Here is a 19,098-nt window from a genome sequence, read left to right as displayed (position 1 = left end):
GGTCCTCTGATGGGGACATCATCTAAGCTGGCACAATCAGGCAGGAGGGAAGGACTTCATTGCACGGCTGGGGTCAGGCTCTCCCCATCCTTAGCGCATTGTCGTGTTTGGAAATAACATCCAGAACTACCATTTAACCACCATTCTGAGGATGACCCAGTCTCAAGGATAGCAGGGTAGAGTAAAAAACTAGGTTCTTAATGACAGTGTTGAACTACTGGTTCAACCATCCCTGGATCTGTCCTATAGCTGGACTTCCTCTTATATGAAATAAAAAATTCACCTATTGTGTAAATCAGTTTGAGTCAGGGCTTCTATTACTAGTAGCTGAAGACATCCTAAAAGATATAAGAGCAGAATATGCATGAGGTAGTTATAGGGTCCTAAACGCAAAAATAGGAAATAATTGCTAAGGGAATAACTGTCATATCAAGGACCAAAATATAGGACCTCTCAAAAATCCACTTGAGACTGAAGGGCAGCATGGACCTGGTGGACTGATGATGCTGGTTTGGGGAAAAGGGAGAATGAAATTGCAATAGTCCAGAGGGCTTTCTAGAAAGAACTGCAGAGGCCAAAGCAGACAAAGCTTGGTTGTACCAGTGCAGAATAAAAGGTGTGGGAACTAGAAATGCCCATAATCAAGGCAAGATCCAGGCGGAGCTGACCAGGAGGTGTCAAGCAGGGCCCATGACCAAGGGAGAAAGCAATGGGAATAAATCGGGCTTTGCAGGATTAAAGGTTGCTAGCACCCTTTCCTCGTTCTTCAGGCTGTGACCTCCATCCCCTTACCTCTCTCTACATCTTTTCCTGTACACTGTGATCCAATGGCTTACTGGACATCTCACTGAAATGTCCCACTGGCACCTCCAAGCATATCCAAGGCTCAACTCCCACCTCAGAATCCAGGCACAGTGGACTAGAAACCATCGACTCAGTCAGCCAAGTCAGAAACTGGGGTGTTACCCAAGACTGCTCCCTCATCTTCAATCCTGAGATCCAATCAGTTACCAACTCTTCCCCTGAAATTCTCCCATATCCAGCCCCTTCTCCTCATTGCTACTGCCCTTACCATTTCTCACTTGAACTCCTTCAATAGTTTCCTAACCGGTCTCCCTGCCTTTAGCCTCATTCTCTCTAATCTATCTGCTGCCCAAGGGATCTATTTGAAATGCAAATATGGCCAAGTCCCTCCCCTGATTGTAACAGGGCTGCAGACAAGGCCTTTCCTCATCTTTATTCTCTACCTCAGCCTTATCATTCTATGCCCTGGAACCCTATGCTCCAATCCTATTGCGCTCCTTGGAGATCCCATGATTCAGCAAGCTGCTGAATGCCTCCATGCCTTTGCTTACACTGCTCCCTCTGCCTGGCACAGACCTCTACCCTAACATCTAATCTACTATATTATACTTATTTGCTTACATGTCTACTTCCCTCTACTTAACTGTAAGTCACATGAAGATGGGACCATGTCTACTAAGCCAAAGCACTTAATTCTGTGTGTGGGTCACTGCAGGTACTCAAGTGAATGCCTGCCAAGTGGATAATAAAGCATGTTTTTATACTGGCATCAGGTACTGCTTTTTGAATGGCAGCTCAGTACTAGCACTTTAGCTGAAGGCTTACACGTGTCTTCTCATTTTATCCTCACAACCACTATAAGAGGCTGGTCTTATCATCTCCATTACTGAATGGAGGAAAATCAGCTTAGCAGATGAGGGTTCAACTTACAGTTTCAACCACAGGAGTGATCTTAATGTCTAAACAGGCATTTTTTTTTTCCTTCAGAGACCAACTGGTGGCAAAAGGAAACATCTACAGCTTTGAATTGGTGGGGTAGGAAAGGAAGTTAAGGGGGAAGGAGCTTGCCACTGTAGAGATCAGATCTTGGCCCAGTGATCAGAAAGGAGTGAGAACAAGGGACGACTTGGAAGGGATGCTTCAGTGCTCTATACGAGAGCCAGGCCTAACAAGGAACGTGAGATTGAACTCATGACTAATCACAACTGAACACACAGTCTGTAACCTAAGTTACTTCCCACTAGAGTAAGTTCTGGCTATGCCCTTGAACTGTCTCTGTGTGCTAGGCTACAGGGGGTGGGTGGGAAAAAGCTAGTGACCAGGAACTTGTCTTTGGGGGAGAAGTCCCCACAGTGTGAAGATTAACTGCCAAAGGCAAAGGATGGCGGCAACTGCCCTGGGCTGGGGAAGGGTCTCCTTACTGTCCCACCTCTGAGTGAGGACCCAGGTTAGAATTTTAGGAGGATGAGAGGGTACCACGGATTAAAACAGAAAACTACTTGCCAGATCACAGGCTGAATTTTTCCAGATGTGAGAGGTGGGTATCTTATTCCCAGCTCACTCAATACGGGCTTAGTGATAAAATTAAAGGGCTCTGAGGGCTCTGAGAGAATGCGAGGCTGATGCTGGGACTAGCGAAGTCAATGGACTCCTTATTCACTTTAATGTTGGCTAAGTCAGACCCTGTGCATCCACACTGGGGATTTTTAAGTACAATAAATTTTTACAGAGACAGTGTTTCTACCTGTGGTTATGGGGAAGGTCACAGTGTGATTTATCAGCAGTACTTTTAACATACATTAATGAGCGCCCAGAGAGCAGAGGGAATGTCAACTCCTGGCTCATCTGCCATACTGCAAACACTAATGCCTCCCTGGAGAGTCCACTCTACCCTGTCTTGACAAACTGGAACATGAAGCTAATGCTCCAAGCCACCCTAAAATTGTTGCTCCTTAAGGATTTATTTGTGATGGAGAGGAAAGCCCTAATTGAATACAAATTGAGAGATTTGGGGAAGACAGAAACTTGGAGTCCTGACTCACCATTTGGGACTTGGATGAGAACAACCTAAATACAGTAGCTTGGACTGGGTTGACGTTCCTGAAGTCCTTCCCTGAGAAGCTTGCCAAAATGCTAGTTGGATAATTGGTCAGAGGAGACTTTGACCCTCTACATTGCTGGGTCTCAGGGGGAACAGTGCTACAACCAGATGCTGATCGGCAAAAGACCAAACTGTTTCCCTACTTTAAAACTCAAGTCAGAAATGGCCACACACGAGGATGTGCGGGAAAATACACAGCTCAGCGTTCACTCATATACCTTGGCAATGGAACTCCCTGACTCGCTCTTCCCAACTTCTAGCATCTTCCCCGGACTCAAGAGATGTCCACAAGTGGTTAAATCCTGGCAGCCACAGTACTAAGTACTATGGGGAGGAAGGAAGAGAGGGCTCAAAAGAAACAGAACTGGTGGTCCCTGCTGGTAGAATCTGGCTGCAGAGATAAAATGCATACATGAAATCACTGGAAAATAATCTTAATTACCTAAGCCCGTGGAGGGGAGTCATATCCACATAATTCAAAACAACAGGATCTCCAACTCATTTCTGTTTGCCTTGATGTGGTTAACGCTTGTACTGCTCTTGCTGCTATTTATGACTTTAAGTACCAGACTTAGTTGTATTATTATGCTTCTTGTGGGTACAAATTAAAATTAGTTTGCCTGCAGGCACCAGAACGAGCCCCAGCTGGATGGTGGGGACACCTGGATTGTGAGCATGCTGGGTGGTAAGTGTGGCATTAAAAATAACCCAGTGATGAGAATGTGCCAGGACTTACTTGGCAAATTTAATGCAGAACTGAGTGAAGTACTTCCGTGTGGAAGCGAGGTTGTCACGGATGATGGGGACGTTCTGTTTAATGTGAAGAATGACAGAGGTGACGTAGGGGCTCTGGTCACCAACGTGCTCCACATTCTGCCACTGCATCTGAAATAAAGACAGGACAGAGCAAGCCTTTAGATCCTCCTTAGGAGCAGCCTCACCTGTCATCAGGGCAGGGGCAGGTGGGATGGAAATTAAGGCCATAGCTTGTTATCACAGGAAGGGGCCTATCCATTCTGTAGGAGTTAATCATGAATAAAAGCAAGTTTGCCCACCCTACTGTTGACAGCCAAGTGTAACCTGCCTTTCCCTGCCCTATCCATATAATTGAAACAGCCTTCCCTTCCTATCTAAGCTGCCATCTTCTGAAGGAATCCTCTCCAGTCAGACAAACTGACGGTCCCATTCTTCTGTCAACTGTTTCACCAGTAGGGGACTGCAGGAGGATAGAGGAGGGACATCGAATTCAGAGCAGACTGGTTGCTTGGGAGATCAGAAACTTGGCTGGGCTAAAAGAAATGAAACCTGGAAGAGAATTGACTTATACCTTTCTCTCAAATAAACTGGGAGAAGTTTGGGAGTTTTTGAAAAGGAAACTAGAGATGATATGGTGTATGAGATTTGCTTCAAAATAATCTGAGGTTGGGGAAGAACATGGGGACACAAATGAAACCAGTGACGCTCGGCGGTAGATACACGGGGTTCATTATACTATTCTCTCTTACTTGTCTATATACTTGAAATTTTTCATAACAAAATATAGAACAAAGGTGTGTGTGTAGAATCTTAAACTCCTAAAATCTTTAGGATTATGTTGGGATTTTAATAAAAGGAAAGGAAAGATGCTCTCCAGCAAACACCAGGGGCAGATCAGAGGGTAAGACAGTGACAAAGGGAACAGGCCAGGAAAGAGGCACAGTGACCGTGTGGATGACAGGGGTGGGGGGAAAGGAATAGCAACGAGAGGGCTAACGTGGTCCCTGACTAGGCCATGAACACAAATGAGATACTTGCTTTCACCCAAGTGCTAACAACCTCAGGAGAATCAGGGGAAATGCTCTGGAAAACATTTAGAGTGAATGTCGCTGGCTAAACTTCTTGGAGTAAGTGGTACTTAGCAGCACTGGACACTAGAAAACAGAGAAGGAAGCAGTGCTGTAGTGGTTCTTCCCTCTCTGGTATCCATGGAAGAATGGGGGCAGCACGGGTGCCACCAGCCTGCCCCAAAGCTGCAGGGAACCCACTTTAACCCTGAAAAGAGCGGGAATGTGCTGGGGGAGTTCTGCTGAGTCAGCCTCACAGAATGGAGCTAGTCTGTCTGCTGAACAGATCCTAAGCCAAATGCAAACCATATAATAAGTTCACAGAAGGAGGTCAGTAGTCCTGAGGCCTTGATATCTCTGGCAAGAAAACGCTATTTTTATAGAGCTCCTGGGAGAAGGAAAAATTGGATATTGAGAGGGCTTGTCTGAAAGAATCATACTGAACATGGATGATTCTCCAGCTCCTGGGAAGCTCAGATACTCTCTGCTTTGTCTTAATGTCTCCTCAAATCAGCAGAAATTTGTATGCTAAAAGCTCTAGGTATGTGTAAGCACAGAATCATAGATCATCTTCATTTTACAGATATGAAAAGGCCCAGAGACATGACAGTCTTAGGCAAGGTCTCACAAGTAGACCACAGGAAGAGAAGTCTCTGATTTTTTATTGGGAAAAAAATAGAAAGAAACATTGGAAAAACAGTAGAAAGGTCTAATATGAACTGACTTTGTTTATATTCTAATGCTTTGGTTATGTGTAATACTTTCCTCATTATCTTTAACATTCAAGTGGCTTCTTTTTCTATCTGATCTTAAAGATTTGACCTACCCAAAGAATAAGCATCCTAGGTGATTTTAAATGAGCTCATGAGGGTGAGGCCAAAACTGACAGATGCTGTTAATGTCTACATTTCATCTTCTTTTCCCCAGCTCTGCTGCAAGACTCGAAGCAGCTTGAGAATGCCCTGGGTAAACAGGGCAGACCAGGCAGGGAGCCCAAGGCCCCTACCCTTCAGTCAACATGAATGAAGCTCTCCCACAGTAACGACTACTGTTTTCCAAGTTGGCAGTGTTTTATATTTCAAAATCTCAAAAGAGTTTATAAACAATTACCTAAACATTACAGTTCTCTGTTAACAGAAAACAACCAGAAACGGAGGTGGTGACATGTACCGTCATTGGTTACAAAGCAATTCTAAAGCAAGAAGAATGAGTGTGGGACTTGGGACTTCCTCAAGTTCCCACTGGTTATATATGCACAACATCTAACAGGTCTTGATAGCCACTAGCCACGTCAGGATGTGACCAAAACTGGAACGTAAGTGAAAATATCTGATTCACTTTAACACTCTAGCCAGTTATGACTCCGATGGTCAAGTTAAAAGAAATATTAACACAAGCCAAGTCGGATTCATGATTTCAAATTTGAGTCAGCTTAACAAAGTAAGAGAGTGATTTAAAGTACTGGAGAACAATGAAAGTTGATATTGCTTTACTGTTTTTAAAACATTTCTTGTTAGCATTGATTCTGTCCTGTCATTGCCTCAGATGGTTTGATGCTGACCATCATCTATACCCCCGGCTGACTTAGATTTTGGCTGTAACTTAAATTGCCCAAGGCACCTACGTTAGGACCTACCATGTGCAGGCCACTATACTTGGCACTATATATATCACCTCACTTACTCTTCATAAATGATCTCATTTAGTTCTCACAACAATCTTGTAGATGAGGAAACTCAAACAGCTTATGCAATTACCATATGGCTGAGCAATTCTACTACTAGGTATATACCCAAAGGAACTGGAAGTAGGGACTCAAACAGATACATGTACCCCAGTGTTCATGGCAGCATTATTCACAATAGCCAAAAGGTGGAAACAATCCAAGTGTCCATCAACAGATGAATGGATGAACAAAATGTGGGATGTACATACAACAGGGTATTATTCTGTCATGAAGAGAAATGAAATTCTGGTACATGCTACAACATGGATGAACCTTGAAAACAGTATGTTAAATGAAATAAGTCAGATACAAAAGGTCAAATATTGTATGATTCAACTCATATGAAATATGTAGAACAGACAAATAAATAGACACAAAGTTTATGAGTGGTTTCCAGGGCCTAGGGGGAGGAAGGAGTTGGAATTATTGCTGAAGGAGTATGGAGTTTCTTTTTAGGGCAATACAAAACATTTGGAAATGGATACTAGTGATGGTAGCACAACGTGGTAAATGTAAATAATATCACTGAATTGCACTTAAAAATGGTTAACATGGCAAACTGTTGTTATATATACCCGTTGCTGTCGAGTTGATTCTGACTCATAGCGACCCTGTAAAACAGAGTAGAACTGCCCCATAGGGTTCCCAAGGAACGGCTGGTGGATTTGTACTGCTGACCTTTTGTTTAGCTGCCAAACACTTAGTCATTGCACCACCAGGGCCCCTTGTTATATATAGTTTAGCACAATTAAAGAAAAAAAAAAAGCTCAACAAGGTTAGGTAACTTGCTCAAAGTCACACAGCTGGTAACTGGCAGAGGTGGGACATCTAGGTCAAACACTACATAAGGCTGCTTCCTGGACATTTGCTTTTTTTTTTTTAAGGAATAAAAGCACTTAATTGGTCCTTCGTTAAGGAGAAGTGCTGTTTCTCAAGGAGAAGCTAATGAAACACACAGTGATCAAGCAAAGGCCTCTTTCTAAAAAGGAAATAAACACTAGCTTGCACTGGAAGAAGAAACATCACGAAAAGCCATCAGCAGAAATATGACTCCAACTTTTCCAGGCAAACCCTGCACTTGACATTTAAAATTTATCCTTCCACCCTTAAAGTTTCTTCTTTTGTTTTGGGGGTGAATACCAGATGATGCTCAATGGGTACTATATAAACAACAAGAAAAACAGCTTGCAGAAGAAGCAGGAACTAAGATGCAGGGCTGACAGAAACAGCAAGCAGGGAAATGATCAGGCTGATACTGCTCAGAGCTTACAGCATCCCATATCTAACCACGGAGGGACGACTATGGAGCCGGAACATCACTAGGGCCTGTGGTTCCACTGCCTGGGGAGGGTGTGCCTGGTCTATGCTGATACTTCACAGGGAGGTAACCACTTCTTGGAGCAAGCCCACTGTAGCATCGGACTGACCAAACCACTGATCAGAGAGCAGTGTTCCACAACTAGCTTACCATGGAACTTGTTTTTTTTTCTGTTGCTACATGAGGCCTAGAAAGAGGTCTCCTGAGAAACTAATCTTTCTCAATTGAAAGTTTAAATTTTCATCTATTCATTTTGATCACTGGATTAGATATATAAGAGCACAGAGTCAGACGTCTGGACTCAAGGAACACTTCAGGCGGCAGTCAGGGTCTGGTGCTGTGGTTTAGGCTGCTGGGTCATCAGTCCCCAGGGACCATCCTCACTCAGGCACACACACAAGCACGTATGCACACACCCACACACTCATGCACTCACTACTCACTCATGCATGCATGCAGGCACGCACTCATTCATGCACACACTCTGATCTTTGCCTGGGCTGCTGTTACTCATAGAACAAGCATTTACTATGTTTATAGGTACTTTCTGGTGTTCAGCACTGGACCAAGCATTGTGTGGAGAACAAAAAGGGAGAAGAGACATTTATTAAAGACCTACTAAGTGCCAGTCACCATGGCTGACACTTTCATGTGAGCTTACTGCTTATAACAATGCAGTGAAGGAGGTACTATCACTCTCGCGTCACAGGTGCTCAGACAGGCTTGCAGACAAGTGACCTGCCTAGTGAAACATAACTTCTAAGCAGCAGGCTGAGATCTAGACACAGGTTTGTCTAACTCCAAAGTCCACGTTCTTTCCACTTAATCTTACTGTTTTCTAAAAGAAGCGGTTACCACCCTAAATGAACTTGAAATTTGCTGGGGGAACTGGGGGGAGCAAAATCTCGGTGTAGAACGTGGTCGAACCATAGACGACGTGGCAGCAGTGGTGACGGTGAGAGGAGGAGGGAAGAACGTCTCCTCTCACTTCTTTGATCAGGGACACGTGCTCCTTAACTCCAAAGGGAAACTCAGAAAGATTCACAATAGAAATTAGAGCAACAAAGGCCTTCAGAAAATACATATATTTTTCCATTCACCGCCTGGCTGATGGCAAGGTGAATTTGTACAACCTTTCTTAAAAGCAATCTGAAAATATCTCATAAACCTTAGAATTTTATGTAGCGTCTAACCTGGGCAACTCCTCTTAAGGCAATGGAAGTGAATAATTATGAATGTCCAGAAATATACATACATGAGGGTATCTGTCGTCAGACTGTTTATCACTGTGAAAAAGTAGAAATAACCTTAATAGCCATCAAAAGCGAACCTTACCAAATACATTTTAAGGGATGCAGAAGATTATAGAACTGAAGATGATGACATTTGGAGCCAGCCAATCATGAGTTCTAATACTGTCTGTGCAACCTTCTAACTGTGTGATTGGGCAAATTCCTTTCCCTCTCTGAGCCTCAGTTTTCTCATCTGTAAAATTGGGATGAGGATAATATCTGTAATACATGCAGTTATTGAGAGATGATGCACAGAATGCTCTGAACACATACTAATTTCATAAAAAATATGAGCTATTGTTATGATTTTAACAACAAATACATGGGAAACAAAAAACAATAAATACTATGGAATACTATGTAATCACTAAAAACACTGTGGCTCCAGATTAATGACACAGAAAGCTATTATAACCTGCTAAGGGACAAAAACAGGTTACAAAATAGTATCAAAGTCTGATTTTTATTAAAAAAAAAAAAATACAAGCTGATTTTTATTTTCAAAACATATCTGTAAAAAGAAAGACGGAAAGAAATGCATCTGTTAATAGGAATTGCAGGCGACTTACGTTCTTTTTTGTCATCTGCATTTTCTAGAGTGAAGGTAATTTATTTTTCTCATAATGAAAAAAATCTTTTTTTATAAAAAAAGAAGGATGTGCTCTCATTGGAGCCGGAAAGTGGACCTGAGGATTTCTTAACCACAGAGTTCTGGGGGCCTCCTGCATTACATCTGTATTTTAATGACTGGGGAAAATGAGAACAGACTTGAGGACTGTCCTAGCTATTTTGAAATGTCTTTGGGGGATAGTAATGCAGCCATCTAAATCAGTACATGTTCACAATCCTGAAACCTAATAGAAATTACACGTCAGACTATGAGGAAATTTAATTTGTTCAGTTTCTTTCTTTCTGTCTTTTCTAAAACTACCATCAATGGGCAAAAAAAACTAAGTGTACTTGATTTTGGACAGAGACTTCAATTCTTTCAACCTAGGGATGTGAGTGGCCCTAGGTAAAAAGACGTAGTGAGGAGGGGACCACGGGTCCCTTTAAGGAGGTCCCTGATTTTTTAAATATCCTTCGTGTAAGGCCATCATCAGGCATGCTAATTCCTAAGGATTTGCAGAATTTACATTTAAAAGACAGAACTCTTGGTATTTCCACCAAAATGCTCTGAACAACTAACTACCTTTTTGAGAATCAGGGGGCTTGGCTTTACTTCTGGCTTCACCACTATAAAGCTATTTGGCTTTGGGTATATTATGAAAAAGAAGCAAAAGAACACACACACCAGAATAACAATTCCTTAGTTTGCAGGGAGAAGTGTGACTGAAAAACAGACTGGAATACTTGGCTTGGCTGCTCAACACATTCTCTCCCCTGCAGGAAGGTCGTGGTGTCCGATCAAGAAGAACTGAAGACCAGCGTGGAACATGATTGTGAATGCCTGAAGAACTCATTATCAAGTAAGCATGAGAACTCGCATCAACCTTGCAGTAGTGGCCACACACTGCCTTATTGCTCCTGTGTTTTAGGCAAATTACGTAACCTGATTTTGCCTCAGTGTCCACATTGTCCAAAAGGAGATACTAGGACCTACTCTGTTTGGTGTGGTACAACCCTGCATACACACAGACCTGAGTCTGAATCTTGGCTCTGCCACATTCCAGCTAAGAGACCTTGGACGAGTGATTTAACCTCTCTCAGTTTCTGTTTCCTTATCTGTAAAAGTGGGAAGTAACATAGCTACCTCATAAATTTCTTGTGAAGATTAAATAAGACAGTGCATTTGGGTACTGGATTGCTATTACCACCTCATGAAGGTTACCTAAGAAAATGGTGCAATATGGGAGGGGAAAGTGGTCTGAAAGGAAACCTTAACATAACTTGTTAGCAACACTACTGTACTACACATCTCACACTGACAGTCTCGGAGGGACTGCTAAACTCTCATCATATTTGCTTCCCCTGTCTGGGCTGGGCCTATTTCAGACAGCTTCTGCATGTTTTCCACCAAACTTTGCCGCTCTGTGTTCTCCTCTCCTTGCCCAACAGCAGGGCTTTTGTCCTTACCCTGGGAAGCTAATAGTAAGGAGTGGGCATTCCTTAATCCTGACCTTTCTTCAGTCAGTCCTAGGATGCAACTTGCTTAAGTAAGAAGACCTGCTATGAAGTCCCACATTATCGGGAACACTTGCCTGTACAGAAAGATTTCAGGGGACGCTGTCGTCCTGCCATCTCCTACAAAGATGCCCAGTTCTCCTACTGAGTGTCTACGAGCTCCACCCAGCCAAAGCTGCTCAGTAGCTATTTATTTTTCACTTTGTCATCATTCTTTGGTCAATCGGTATCTACAGGCCTTCAGTTCTTTCATCTTCCTGTTTTCTTTACCTTCGAAGCCATTTAGCAGGTACCACTCTTATGCAGGAAACCCTGGTGGCATAGTGGTTAAGAGCTACGGCTCCTAACCAAAAGGTTGGCAGCTCCTTAGAAACCATATGGGGCAGTTCTACTTTGTCCTATAGGGTCACTATGAGTCGGAATCGACTCAACGGCAATGGGTTTTTGGTTTTGGACTGTGAAGTAAGTACTGTGTGCTATGCCTTGGAGACCCAAAAATAATTAAGACACAATCCTCAAGTTGTTCAGTTTTATATAGGAGACAGATATAAAAATAATTGCAATAGATGCTATAACAAAGTAAAGGGGTAGTCTAAGTATTGTGGTGTCTTGAAGGACAAAGAGGTGGGACAAAAAACGAAGACATTGCAAGGAAACCAGGAGAGCCAAAACAATCTTAAAAAAGAAGAACCATGTTGGTGCACCATACTTCCCAATTTCAAAAGTTACTACAAAGCTACAGTAATCAAGACTGTGTGGTACTGGCATAAAGAAGGCCTACAGATCAAAGGAATAGAATTAAGAATCCAGAAATAAGCCCATATATTTATGGGAAATTCATTTTTGGCAAGGGAAATGAAACAATTCAATAGAGAAAGAAAAGTCTTTTCAATAAATGGTGCTGAGACAGTTGCAGAGCCACATGCAAAAGAATGAAGGCGGACCCCTTCCTCACGCCATATATAAAAATTAACTCCAAAGGGGTTAAAGACCTAAATATAAGAGCTAAAACTATAAAATTCTTAGAAGGAAACATAGGAGTAAATCTTTGTGACCTTGGATTAGGCAATGGTTTCTTAGATATAATACCAAAAGCAAAGGCAACCAAGAAAAAAAATAGATAAATTGAATTTCACCAAAATAAAAATCTGTTGTTGTTGAAAAGAACACTATCATGTTGTGCATCTATCACTACCACCCATTTCCAAAATTTTCCATCACCCTTAACAGAAGTTCAGTGCTCCCTAAGCAAACATGATGAATGTAATTAATGTCACTGAATTATACATGTAAAAAATGGTGAAATGGCAAATGTTTTGTTTTATATATATATATATATATATACCACAATAAAAAATAATAGTAACAAAAAAGAACATTTTCAAGAAAGTGAAAAAACAACCCATGGAATGGGAGAAAATGTTTGCAAACTATGTATCTGAAAAACCCAGTTTTGTTTTTTTTTGGATTATCTGATAATGATCTAACAGAATATTATTCAGCCATACAAAGGAATTAAGTACTGATACATGCTACAACATGGATGAACCCTGAAAACATGTTGAGTGAAAGAAGCCAGTCCCAAAAGACACATATTATATGCTTTTGTTTATACGAAATGTCCAGAATAGGCAAATTCATAATATATAAAATAGATTAGTGGTAGTAACGGGCTTAAAGGAAAGGGAGAATAGGGACTGAGTGCTACTGGGTACAGGGTTTCTTTTCGGGGAGATGAAGCTGTTCACGAATTAAAGGTGATGGTTGCATAACCTTGTGAATATACAAAAATCACTGAATTGTACACTTTAAAAGGGTGAATTTTATGGTATGTGAACTATCTCAATAAAAAGGGAGGGGGACATCTGAACTGCCCATTGGACATACAAAAGCAGGAAAATAATTCTAGGCATTAAAAGAAATAGAACATGAAAAGACTGGAAGCACAAAACAACAATTCACATTCAGCAGTTCAGTGGTTAGAGTATAGGGTATATGCACAAGAGTGGCAGAAACTGAGATAATAAGGTAGTGAAGAAACAAATCATGAAAGGCCTATACACCAACCAAGGAGGAGGTCATGGGTGCCTCCCATGAGAATGCCATCTCCTCCCAGGGGAATGGACATAATCAAATAGCTTGACTCAATCCATTTTTTGAAGGAAGCCTCATTCCAGGTGACCATATATAAAAGATATTCACAGCATTGGCTATTCTAACTTTTCTCCCCACTAGAATATAAACTCTTGGAAGGCAGCCCTGTTTCCAACCTTGACTCTATAGGTCCACGTACAGAGTAGACTTGGAATTCTAAAGATACTTAGTGAGACTGGCAATTTTGACAAAACTCTGAACTTTACTAACTTCGTATCTTTGCTCATATTGTTTCTCTGTTCAGAATGCCTTTCTAATCTCAAATTTACTCAAAACTTCTCCATCCTTCATGGTCTATTTCAAATGCCACTTCCTTCTGAAGGTCTTCCTCAGTGCAAGCCCATGGAGGGCATATTTTGTACTCTTTTTAGGTAACTTATTTCCTTATATTACAGTTATTAGGGTACTCCTCTCCCTCATACATGTTTTGCTCCACACCTACCAGAATCTAAGCACCCTGGGATAAGGTCTATGTCTTTCTCAAGTCTTGTAGCTCCTAGCGCTGTGCTGGGTAGATTCTGAATTGAACTGTTCAACTATGGCAAAAGGGATGGAATCAGAGACAGACATAATCATTACCAAAAAACAGAAGTTTAAAAAAATCCTAGAAGAAATACACAAAACAGCACACAGGCACAAATAACAGACAGCATATGTTGAATCAATTTGTGACCACTTGGCTTGTTTATATCTGGTCATTTTCATCACATGGATTTCATTTTGCTAGAACTCCAGAAGACTCAGAACAAAAAGTAATGGTCTACCAGTTGCAGCATTCCCAAGTCTGTGGTTTTCCTCTGGTATAAACAAAAGATTCTGAAGGTATGGTCTCTGTTAATATTTGCTGGTGTGGGTCTGGGGGAGAAATTTGAGGGAAATCCACCTAATGAACTGACAGTTCATATAAGCAACACCTGGAGTGTTAAAACCCCTCTAAGTGTTATTTTACTAGAAAAAAAAAAAAAAATCCATTCTTCCTTGGGTAAATGTTAAAATTCTTTCACCAGCTGCATTCCAATCTCAAGTGTGTGGCAGTTCAGGAGAGATAGCAGCTGGAACAGATCACATTCAGGATGTAGTGAACGTTCACCAGCAGCTAGGGGATAATCAGAACCTACAAAATAAGTCCTCAGGGCCATGTTCCTGCCTTTAACAGAATGGATTGGCCTCAGTTTGCCTGCTCAGAGTGTTCCACTTATTAACGCTGAGAATACTGGAAAGACATATCGAGATCTAACTGGCAAAAGGATCGGTCTTTGAACAGGAACTTTGTGGCATGAGCTACTTCAGGACTCCTCGCATCACTCCATAAAACCCTAAGGCCTAAGTTTTTGGTTTTAGTCATATTTTTGTTAAATATTTATAATCTGCAAAACAAATTCAGACCAAATGTCTTCTTACACAAGCCACTGCTCCTGACAAGAGGGAAAGGGAACTAATGTTTACTGAGCACTTATTATGTGACTGGCACCAGGCCAGTCACTCTCTTCATGTTCCATCCTCACAACAACTCTGGGAGGCAGGTATCTGTATTAACATACAGATGAAGAAACTTGGGCCCAGAGAGATTAAGTCATTTGCTCAGCATCCCTAAAAGAAAAACTTGAAGAGTTAGGTCTATCTGCCTCTAAAGCTAATGTTCTTTCCACTGTACTCTGCTACTGGCCAGTATGCTCCAGAGTTCTTTCTCCAGAATTTGCAAGAATGGTACAAAAGCCTATGGCTCTAAAAGTGAGGTTGGCACAAAATTTTTCTGAACAGGGCCAGAGAGTAAATATTTTAAGGCTTTGTGGGCCATATGGACACTGTCACAAATACTCAACTCTGCTGTTATAGCGCAAAAGCAGGCACAGAAATGCATAAAGGAATGAGCACAGGTGTGTTCTAACAAAACTTTATGAAAACAGAAAGCAGGCCAGATTTGGCCTACAGGCTGTAGTTTTCTGACTCCTACTCCAGAAGGTTCTAGAGCATGTTATTTGGCCTAGAAGTCAGTAAAGAATTGCCTACTTCCAACTTAACTAATCAAAAGCATGAGAGTCTTCTTCATCGAAGATAATATGAGGGCAGAGGGTGGTATAAGACATGGTTCATGCATTCAAGGAATTTACATTCTTTGGGAAGAGAAGACATGGGCACATAAAAGCCAAATAGCAATAGGCACAGCACATGATAAATGCCAAAAAATGGAACTAGAGACTGAGGGCCACCATGACATTGAAACCAGAGTCCACAATTCTGATCAAATAATCCTGCACTGGCCCCAGATCTCAGAAAGAAGTAGAAAAGAGCTGGCAAGATTGATGAATGAGTCAGGAAATTACTGCTTTTAGCGCTAACAAACACACCCATTCTGGTGAGACCACATTAAGGTTTTCAGGACATGTCAGATGCTAATCAGAGACAACACCTCCTTTGGACTTCCAAACACATGTGGTCCTTGTCTCATTCTAAAAGGACAAGCAATTGGCCTAAAGTACAGGATAAACTGAGTGCTTCAGGCAACTCTTGGAGGTCTTTCCGTTCTCCTCCCAGCTGATACTTGAAGCACCAAAGAGCCTTCAAGCTACCCGCAGAGGCAACAGAAACCATCTGGAGTCCTTTTGGAAGTCTAGTCAGAAGCCACTTCCTAAAAACCTTACCTTGCTCATGGCGGTCAGGGCAGGATCACAGGCAGCATCGAGATCCTGAACCAACAACTGAATACTGCTAGAGATGACACTGTAAATCAAACGAATTATCATGGTCACCCTTCAAAAACGACTTTCTGAATGACTGACACAGCCCCATCCTAATGCATCTGTGTAAAAACTGGACACATCATTTCATCAGAAAAGCTCCAGTTTTATTTCGAAAGGGAATTAATGACAATGGAGAGCCACTCCAGGTCTTTCTTCAGTCCTGCTACATGTCCTGGTTTTACTTGGGTATGTCCTCACCCAGTCAGGACACAAAATTCCATGGCTAGTCTCCCTAAGGTGCCCTGGTGGCACAATGGTTAAGTACTCAGCTGCTAACCGAAAGGCTGGCAGTTTGAACGTACCCAGTGGCTCCATGGGAGAAAGGCCTGGAGATCTACTTCCATAAGATTACAGCCAATAAAAGCATATAGGGCAGTTCTACTCTGTCACATGAGGTTGCTGTGAGTCAAAAGCCGATTTGACGGCACCCCAAAAACAACAAAGCCTCCCTAATTGTAACCCTAGTGTCTGTCTTTAGGCATCTCCCTCCAAAAATAAGTCTTCTCAAAATGTTTAAATCAGAAATAGAAAAAAAAAAAAAACGTTCAGAGGAAATGATCTAAAAAGAGAATTTTGAATTTTCCTCAGTCAGTGGTTGCTGTGAAAGCAGGAGCTTGGTCTATCCCTAGAGCACATTTAAAGCCAGTGGGATAGGAATCAACCCCAACAAAGATACTACCAGGGAAATAGGTATTTCAAGAAGGCTCGACTGTATGAAGTGCCACACCAACTTCTTGGATTTAAGAGCACTGTCCACCCAGCCCCTGAAAACACACACATCTAATGGCTAAAACACTGGAGATGGGGCAGGCCTTCCATGGATTTAGGAAGGGGCAGATGGGAGTCCCTGTACCTGACCTTCCCACAGGGATGGCCAAGGAGGATTTTTTCCCTTTTGTTACTCTGGACAGTGCAATGATAAAGACCCTGTGAGTTAAAAGAACGCCTGCATCTGGGAAGCCAAAATGGGAGGCAGCTGTGCCAACTTCTTCTTACTGGCTAGTGGTGAATAACCCTGATCCAACAGAAGGCTCTGGAAACCTGTTAGGTTCTATACTGACCTAAAGCCAATGGCCTGGGACATGCTGCTTCATGAACAGCTAAGGGGGCAGGTCTTGAGCAAATATGTGCAAGGTACATACGTGCTGAATGTGTCCATTTCTCCAGTCAGATTGATGCGTTCAGTCAGGCTTACATCAACTTTTTCTTTGAGTTTTTCTTCCAGCTATCAGAAAAGAAGAGAAACAAAAACCTGTTTAATGGCTCTCCCAAAGAATACCATGATGACAGTAGTTAACATTTACTGAGTTTGACGATTTGGGCACAGATCTAGGGCACTTTTCATGTGTTGACTCATTTAATTCTCACAACCACCTTATGAGGAACATACTGTTATTATTCTCATTTCACAGATAAGAAAATGGAGGCTCAGAGAGGTAATCAATCTGCCTAAGGCAGTAAGTGGTAGGGCCAGAACTAAAATTTCCTCCAGAACCTGTGTCCTTTAATGTTGTGCTCTATTTGTTTCTTAGGACACAATGACAACTCATTTTGTTAATTTTCAAAAGACCTAGATGTTAAGATGCCCCTTGCCCCATGAACTGTAGGCTTGACCAACAACGCTGGAAAACCTTTGGTGGTGGGTGGCAGTAAAATCAGTTAAAATATTCATTGAGTGCTACTATGGGCCAAGCACCATGTTATGTGATGGGGATATGGTATTCCTGCCCTCATCAGCCTACAGTCTAGACAGACACACTCAACAAGCTCCTAGCAGCCTCAAAGAAAAATATAACTAACCAAACCCAAACTTGTTGCCACCAAGTCAATGCCAACTCACGGTGACCTCAAGTGTTACGGAGTAGAACAACTGAATAAGAACTGTAAATCTCTCTCAGAATTTCTGGGTATGGATAAATTTAGCACTCTCAAGCCTATTTCCCAAACTCTAAGAATAATGAACGTTTTGTCTTAAATTAAAAATGCTCTTAAAAAAAACCCTGTTGCTTTTAAGTCGATTCCAACTCATGGCAAGCCCATGTGTTACAGAGTAGAGCTGCTCCGTAGGGTCTTCTCGGCTATAATCTTCATGGAAGCAGATCACCAACCTTGCAGTTAGTAGTTGAGCGTAAAACATTTGAGTCACCTAGGGACCTAAAAATGCTCTTAAAAAAACCAAAAACCAAACCCGTTGCCATTGAGTCGATTCCAACTCATAGCGATCCTATAGGACAGAGTTAAACTGCCACATAGAGTTTCCAGGAGCACCTGGTGGATTCAAACTGCCAATCTTTTGGTTAGCAGCCGCAGCACTTAACCACTATGCAACCCAGGGTGCTCTTATGGGTGTGTAAATTAGTGTAACCATTTTGGAGGATAACTTACTTAAAAAGCAAAAATTTAAACATATACAGCCTTTAAACCAGCAATTTCATATCTAGAAAAGTATCCCACTGAAATAATGAGACCTACGTACAAAGATATGCAAGTATTCTCTGTAGCATTCATTAATTCAACCAATATTTACTGAAGGCCTATTATGTGCCAGGCCCTGTAAAAGCGTAAAAAACCAAAAAACTAAACCCACTGCTGTCAAGTCGATTCTGACTCATTGTGACAGTATAGGACAGACCAGAACTGCCCCATAGGGTTTCCAAGGAGCGCCTGGTGGATTCGAACTGCCGACCTTTTTGGTTAACGGCCATAGCTCTTAACCACTACACCACCAGAGTTTCCGTAAAAGAGTAAGAGAGTTAGTTATTCAATGAACAAAACATAAGTTCTGTTCTCATAAAGTTCATATTCTAGTGTTTATATTATTGAAAAACTGGAAGCAATCTGTAAGGGTCAGATCAAACAAACTACAGCACAAGCTTACAATGCTTAAACTCTTTAGTGGCCTCTCCCTGTTACACTGAAAATAAAATCCAAACTTCTAACAGGGATTTGAGTCCTGTCTAGCGCTCCAATCCACATCTTGCTGCTCTCCTTTGTCTGCTAGGCTCCAGTTACACT

General features: G+C 41.9%; 1 protein-coding gene across 8 annotated transcripts in view; it reads right to left on the bottom strand.

Moving 5' to 3' along the window:
* VPS53 (VPS53 subunit of GARP complex) overlaps window positions 1–19,098 on the bottom strand; it is a 143,908-nt gene that overhangs the window by 22,403 nt on the left and 102,407 nt on the right. For 7 of the 8 annotated variants that reach the window (XM_010596477.3, XM_064271508.1, XM_023556245.2 and 4 more), the window contains 3 exons: window positions 17,226–17,308; window positions 15,985–16,063; window positions 3,642–3,790 (listed from right to left, as the gene is read on the bottom strand). In XM_010596477.3, coding sequence (XP_010594779.1) covers window positions 3,642–3,790; window positions 15,985–16,063; window positions 17,226–17,308 — 311 coding nt within the window. Of the gene's footprint in view, window positions 1–3,136; window positions 3,297–3,641; window positions 3,791–15,984; window positions 16,064–17,225; window positions 17,309–19,098 lie in introns of those variants that run through there. The other variant, XM_023556247.2, reaches the window with a different exon arrangement.

This window comes from Loxodonta africana, chromosome 18 (assembly GCF_030014295.1).
Source record: "Loxodonta africana isolate mLoxAfr1 chromosome 18, mLoxAfr1.hap2, whole genome shotgun sequence".
Classification (NCBI taxonomy): domain Eukaryota; kingdom Metazoa; phylum Chordata; class Mammalia; order Proboscidea; family Elephantidae; genus Loxodonta; species Loxodonta africana.
Note: the sequence above shows the minus strand (reverse complement) of the source record. Positions and strands in the feature narration are given on the sequence as shown.